This window comes from Rhea americana, unplaced genomic scaffold, assembly GCF_003343005.1.
Source record: "Rhea americana isolate MKP2758 unplaced genomic scaffold, rheAme1 scaffold_140, whole genome shotgun sequence".
NCBI classification, from domain to species: Eukaryota; Metazoa; Chordata; class Aves; order Rheiformes; family Rheidae; genus Rhea; species Rhea americana.
Genome location: NW_028185484.1, coordinates 1,859,956 through 1,867,192, shown reverse-complemented (window position 1 = coordinate 1,867,192; position 7,237 = coordinate 1,859,956). Strand labels below are relative to the sequence as shown.

General features: G+C 44.9%; 1 protein-coding gene across 1 annotated transcript; it reads right to left on the bottom strand.

Moving 5' to 3' along the window:
• Positions 1–2,980: 2,980 nt before the first annotated feature.
• LOC146599340 (prostate stem cell antigen-like) lies at positions 2,981–7,005 on the bottom strand. Its single transcript, XM_085298715.1, has 3 exons — positions 6,954–7,005; positions 4,928–5,032; positions 2,981–3,192 (listed from the first exon to the last, which is right to left on the bottom strand). The coding sequence occupies exons 1-3, from the start codon at positions 7,003–7,005 to the stop codon at positions 2,981–2,983; spliced, it is 369 nt and encodes a 122-aa protein (XP_085154841.1).
• Positions 7,006–7,237: the final 232 nt, after the last annotated feature.

Below are 7,237 nucleotides of genomic sequence, written 5' to 3'. Positions count from 1 at the left end.
GTTTGCCTGTCAGTGACCTGAATAGGGAGCGCAGTGTTCAGCTATTGCAAGCGCTATGCTCTTCAGTTGTTGAGTGGCAGCAGATGCTGCAGGTTCGCTCCACACCGCACGTCAGGGCTTCCTGCTGTGCTCTTCCCTGTGTCTGTCCCAGATGTGGCCTCTCGCAATTGCATCCTCTCCAGAGTGACCTGTCTAATTATCTCCCACCTTACTGCATGCAAAAACTTCTCCAGATAGATCAAGAGAGAGAGGKGAAAGTAAGTCAGCAGTGGATTGTGAAATCCCTCCAGAATGTGTATGGAAAAGGAAATAATCCTCAGCAAATCTATGGCAAAGCAGATGTAGTCACTCTGAACAAAGCATAACCTCAAAGACTCAGCACCAGGTACGTGGTTCTGTCTCAGCTTTCTTGCACTRCAGTCTTGTAACCAGCCTGCCTGTTGGGAATGGTCACTGGATGTGCTAGTACCTGACTGCCAGGGAAGTGATTGAGAAAGTGGGCACAGAGCAGTAATGTGTCAGAAGCCTTCTAATATTGCAAGAATGCAGTTGACAGAGCTCCATTTCCCAGCACTGATTGATKTAATAGGATAGACATAGTCAGAAAGTCTGATTTGGGGTAGTTATATCATGATGCATCCTCATTATACCCATGAGAGGTAATAGTGTTCACATCCCTGTCCCCTCAGCTAAGGACACATTACKGATAGAGTGTCAACTTGATGAAGATCTCAGAGCTTGGAGGAGGCTACTGCTTGATATTTGTTCTCTTTTTGTTCTTCTAAATTGGGTTTGGGCAGAGTCTTCTGGATATGAACCTAAGAAAACATGAAGYGGGAGAGGAGGTGTAGAGGTCTTCTACAAATGGAAGCATGTGGAAAGAGGGACCAGCTAAGGCTCCAAGGAGAGGGAGCAACCAACAAGGGGGCTGGGTAGCATGATCTTCCACCATGTGAGCAGCAGTTTTGGGTTGAAAGGGTACAGGCAGCACTGTTTGTAAGAAAGTAAGTGAAGCATCAGCAAAGTATGCTGGTAGTAAATAAAAAGAAGCACTACTGTGACATCTGCTACTATTTTAAAGGACAAGGCTGACCCGCCAGCCCATCCAGCTCAGTTCCTAACCCTTTGCTGCACRCTTCTCAAGCTTTATTTGGTTTGCCATGCAATACAGCACCTGCCTAATTGGATCATGGTGTAGGGGAAGAGCTCTTTTTTTCAGCTGTGGCTAGCCTGGGTGTCTTCTAGGAAGGATTCCCATGAGGTAGCACAGCACAACATTGCAGTCCTTCTGCCATGTCTTATGTTCAAGGTGCACTAGGTCAGCTTGAACTGGAGAGGTCATGCAGCTGGTTGTCCATGCATAAAACGACCTGGCTGTGAGGGATACAGCTGTACGAGCCTCCTCTAGGTGACTGAGACTCAACAGGATGGAGGAACCAGAACAGATTATCCCCTATGTCCCATATCCTCCCTCTGCCAATAACCAAACTGGCCACGTATGTGTTGGTTCATTCTGGATTTCACTCTGGGGTAAACCCCTTCCCTGCATCATGCAATTAGCAACTCATTAATGCCTTGTATCCAAAACATTTACATACTTTCATGTTTCACAATAGCAGATAGGGTCATTATCCTCTGACATCCGTCTGACTTCTCCCAAAACATGACGAYAGGCCTTATCCCACAGCTGTGGATCCCCCAGCTTACTCATCTCCATCAGAAAAATGGTTCTTTCCTATTTCAGCCTTTGGCTTTTTGTATCCTTTGCAGGTCCATGAATCCTTAGAGTATGAAAGGGGAAAAAGGTGGCACCTGGCTGACCCACCTCCCCTTTCGCTCCTCCATCCACTGCTGTCCTGACTTTACAGTCCTTAGCTAACAGTCAGGAGTCCAGCCTGTTTCATCATCCTACCAGGGGCACTCCCAGGCCCATCTTTACCCTCTCCTGATACCAGCCTTATCTTCTATTTTTGTATATTAGGAGGATACACATGCAGCATGGTGTAGAATGTTTTCTATGTTGCTTTTGAGATCTCTTTGTATAAGCGTTGCTCTTGTATGTGTGTTGTTGTTTCTTTTAAAAACTCCCTTTTGAGAGTTTCTTGCAGGAAGCTTCCTATGGTACTTTTTCTGCCGCCTTTGCTAACCATTGCTCAGAATYTTCTAGTGCATATCCATAGAATGGATATGAACTCATATCAGAGAGGATGAGCACCACCTTGCATGAAGATACCTCATTGGAACTACCGTCTGAGAGGACTGGGAAAGGTTTCCCAGATATTCTGAGCTTTCTTTTACAGCCCACCATGGTGTTGGTGCTCCAGGTACCTGACTGTGCAATTCCGTCATCCATCCTAAGATATGCTACAAGGTAGCTGCAAGGAAGGCAGTATGGACAGAAAARATTTCACATGTAGCAGGGAAAATGAGCATTGCTTTTTTTTTGTATGATAGCTAACGAGGTCGAGGATCCCAGAATCTCTTGGTCACAGTCAAGTTCCCCTGCAAGTACAATTCCTTTTTGGAGTATGTCCCCACCAGAGTTTGTCATATATCAGAGCCCCTCAAGCTTTGGAGGTACAGTTGCTGCAACTATTCTACTCTGCCATGRTGTCTGTCAGCACACAACATTGTGAGACATCAATGACCAAGACTGAACTTTGACCAGATGTGCAACATACCCATCTATGGATGATGCTGGTTGTAGGAACAAAAAAACTAAGTATATATAGGTAACATACACACATCGGATTCAGAAATAGTTGTATTAGGTTTTATGCAGATAACACACACAAACTCTCTTATTTAGCAGCAATACAGAAATAAAATAACAGTCAAAAGAAGCTGTCATAAGGCAAAGATCTGCCATCAGCTCCAAGTATGCTGTGTGCCCAAGACACCAAATTGCTCCAGGCTACAATTTCTGCTATAACAGGAATGCTCTGAGGCTTTCTATGGCCATGGGAGTCTCCTCTGCTTCTTACAGTCTGTTGTTCAGGAAGATCCAGAGCGTGCTGGCTGATATCACTGCTGCCATCCCATAGCTGCACCTCACACTGCCCGCTGCATTGACGTTGCAGAGGTCATTGCTGCAGCAGGAGATATTCCTGTTCCCCACGGTGAGATCTTGATAAGATGGCTCACATGATGAAGCACAGCCCTTACTGATGACACTGAAGAGCCCTATGACTCCTAGAAGGAAGGCAGGACCGTTAGTCCAAGGACTCAGTGCAATAGTACCCAGTCCAAGGCTCACAGAAYTGAATAACAAAATTCTATTCCTAACTGAGGTCATTACAGGGAAAACATGAGTATTTCTGAATGGCTGCTTTACTGCCTCCTGTTGCGTTTTTGAGGTGTCAGTTTGTCAGGGAGGTAAGGGATCCAGTCCCCACTTGCTTGGTAAAGGCAGTATATTCACAGTTCTAGGTGATTTCTAGAACAGCATCAGCTAATAGTAATGATAATAATATATTTAATAACTAAAGTAACCATTAACAGCCCCGTGTGAGACCCTAGAGACCCTTCATGATGAGGAGCAAGAATGTGAGGGAATCTTATACACCTTTGTTGCCCAGAGCCATTCAGTACCAAGGGCTGTTACAGAAACACAGTTATCCCCATTTCACAAATGACAAAGTTATTGTTTGCTTTCCTTCTGAAAGGTCTGCTTTTTTGTTGTCAGTTGCTACTCAGTGGCTGCTGGTCAGATTAAGGTAGGACTGATGAGTTTTTCATTGGATTTGCTAGTCTTGAACAGCTTAATCTGGGTACCAAGTCTTTGACATGTGCAAATTACTGTTCAGGCCCAGCAGATTGTAAGATGTGTTGACTCTCCTCTTTGTGAATGCATGACCATGGGTCTGCACACTGCAGTGTGTGCAAGGATGCCTATGGGAGGTGCTGTGTTCACTGCCCCGTGGAGAGYCGTTTGAACATGGATGCCACCGATGGTCTCTGTGTCCCAAATCTAAGAGCAGCTGAGCTGTCACTGCAGATCTGCACAGGGTGAACAATCATTTTCTGGGAAGAATTTATTTTTTCTTTTTCTCTAGATCTAGGATGAGAGAATTAAATCATAACACCTTAAGGGAGTTTACCTAGAGACCTAGAGTTGGCTACATTCAGAGACGGCTGTAGATAGACCTGAGTGAATTTCCGTCTTGTCCACTGAATTCCTCTAGAGTCAGCTCTGTCATCGATTTTACTAGACTCAACCCTTCACACTGCTTACCATTACATCTGGCTGTTAGCTACAGCCAGGTTGTCTTGTGGGAAAGGCTACATTCATTTTAACCCATATTTCTACCTTTACAAAAGTACAAGCTCAGCTATTGCTCTTGTAAGCAAAACCTCCTTGGTGTTATGGAAGAGAAATAAACACATTTTTGTGTTGGTGAGAAACACTGGTATGTATTATTCAAAATATCAAGGRTTTAACAYCCTGCTGTGCTAGGTGCTGTACAGATCAGCTGCACTCAATCAGGATTTGTTTCAGGCACTGGCACTGCGTGTCTGTACTAATCCATAGTTAGCATGACCTATTGGCAAATGCTGAGGACTTTATAGGGTACAACATACATGGCGCTAATACGTTGTAATCTCAATCTCATGGCCAATATGGGGAGAGGACTTGGTGATGGCCAGCACCACTACCAAGGGGCTAGCCATTACCAAGGGTTAAACTTTGTTCTTCAGCCGCTTTAACTGAAACTGAAAACCATCTCTAAGGGTGTTTTTTTCCCACCTTTTTTCCYCAGATGGTTTTTCTCTTCCTGTGGCACACTAAGCTCCACTGGCCTCAGCTCTGGCACACACCAGCTGTTTGTACCTAGTGTAGCTGGGTTTGGCTTGGACGTCTGTGGCTCAGGCCATGCCCAGTTCCAACACTGCAACCAAGACATTGCCCATCCACACCTTGCCTTACCGATCACATCTGTCTTRCACGTCTCCGAATCCTTACAGTTCACAGGCATCTTGCAGTTGGAGTTGCTAACCTGTGCTGTGCAGCTGTAGCATTTCAAGGAAGAACCTGCAAGAGGCCAAGAGAGTTACAAGGAAAATCCATCCAGAGCTCTATGGAGAACCAAGACATCTYGTGATTATACTGGGACCCAGGATCCGTTGTGAGGGTCCTCAAAAGAAGCTAGCACCTCTGTTATTTGGAAACCAGTGGTCTTTCCACTTTCAGTGAAGAAAGATGCACTCACTTGGGAAGAGAGATGGTTAAATTTTACAAGTACTGGAGCTCTTTCAGATTTATGTGGTGCATTTAAGAAGTATCTGTCTCAATGCAGTTCCTATCTGTATAAGGACTTTTAAGATACTTCCATTTCCTTGTGAGCTGAGAAGAGATGGAAGGATGAAAACACCAAAAGAATGTGTTGATGCTGTTTATCTGCCTCTACAGACATGGGAGTTGTACCAATATTGTGCTTGTGAACCTCACTTGGGTCATTGTGCCCCATTCTGGATGAAATGAGGAACGCCCAAGGAGAYAAAGGGGAAGAGGGGTGAAGCAGGTGATTTGGAAGGTCTCTGGCCCACTTTCTCTGTTTCACTAACCTCTGATATCTGCTTGCCAACGTGCCCTCTTAGAAAGCAAAGTGCAAACAGAGCTTTTACCTCCTTCTGAAAACCACATCATCAGGCATTCCCACCCCCTTACGGCCATGCTGGTCCACTGGGGGCATAAATCAGCATTGTTAACATCCATAGCATTGTTAAATATGTCAAGTGAAGGCTAGGATACCTGCATMGGCATTGCAGCTTACAAGCTTTGATGAAAAGTAGTTCCCCAAGGAGAGAGAGCATGGTACAATTCCCTTTTCCTACTACCTACTCGTTCCCCAGGGCATCACTAGAGCCTCACAGCCCTGAAAAATGTGTAGGARGTTGTGTTTGTGTGTGAATGTGTGTATGTATTTCAACTCACTGACCACAAGGCTTATCTCATGACTCCCTTGGACCAACACCCTAATGCCTAAAATACTCTTTTAGGACATAGACAAGCCCTAACTAGAAACTAGGAACAGGAGTAAGTTACTGGGACCAGAAATAAGAAGGATTTGAACCATTTGGTCTCCGTCTGTCCAAACTGTTTTAGTTTATGTAAATGACTGATACAATCCCAGAGGCAATAAGCAAACCCCCAGTATGTCTGCAGTGCAGCATTCTGCTCCCTTGAATATCTGACTTCTAATGCAACACAAATCAAATTTCATTGAACTCTGATGGTGGACGGTTAGAGCATTTGCTGGAAGTTGGCATAGGAAAGGATCTGGGCAGAGCTACACAAGCTCCTTCTCATCTTATTCATTAATATCCTCTGCTGTTAAGACAAGTTTCTGATCAGATCTGGGTCTTCCACTCTCTGGTAACATGAGAGAGATGATTTTAAATCATGTTTKCTCAATTAGGCAAAAAAGAGTTACAGATTTGCATTGTCCAAATTCTACCCATTCAATCTGGAAAATCACATGTCATGGCTCTCTCCCCCCTTTCCTTCCTTTTAGAAAGCAGATAAATTGTGAACACTGAGAGGCATCAAAAAATATGTCAGAACAAAACCTACCTTTGCAGAAATATTGAAATGAGCTATTTTGTTAGCCCAGGAAGAAGACAAATAATCCTCCTCTCCCCTCTTATTAAAAGAAAAACCTGCACGGTCTGATACAAATAATTTTGATCCCTATGAAATTTACTTTTTTAGGACTTATCTAGGACTTTTCCAGGACTTGTCTTTCCTGGAAGCTGATCCACCCAGTGCTAGTATCATGCCATCAGCACAGTGAGACTACCTATTTTTCTATGCAACACCTAGGTCATCCCATCAGAAAGCAAATGTGGCTTCAGCATTTCTTCCTTCACCCCCAAATCCCCCTAACTGGCCTTTCCTCGAGCTGAGCGCCTTGCTGGAGAGGATACAGGACAGACTGTCCATGATGTCTTACCTGAGTCCGTGCACAAGGCTGCTCCCAGCAGGAGGACAAGCAAAGTCTTCATTTTGGGATGGCCTTTCTTGTGCAGCGTAAGGGTTGTCTCCTTTTGGGGTGTGCTATATACCGCGGGAGGCAGCGCTTGTGCACGCCTGGAAGGTTTTCCTATGAAGGCACCTGAGCGAGRCTGCACACTGGACCAAGGGAGGGGCTGATTCGTGATGCAGATACTTGCGTTATCGGCCTCTCCTATCTAATCGTGATTCTCCGTCACTGAGCTCCCAGTGGCTCCCTTCTGA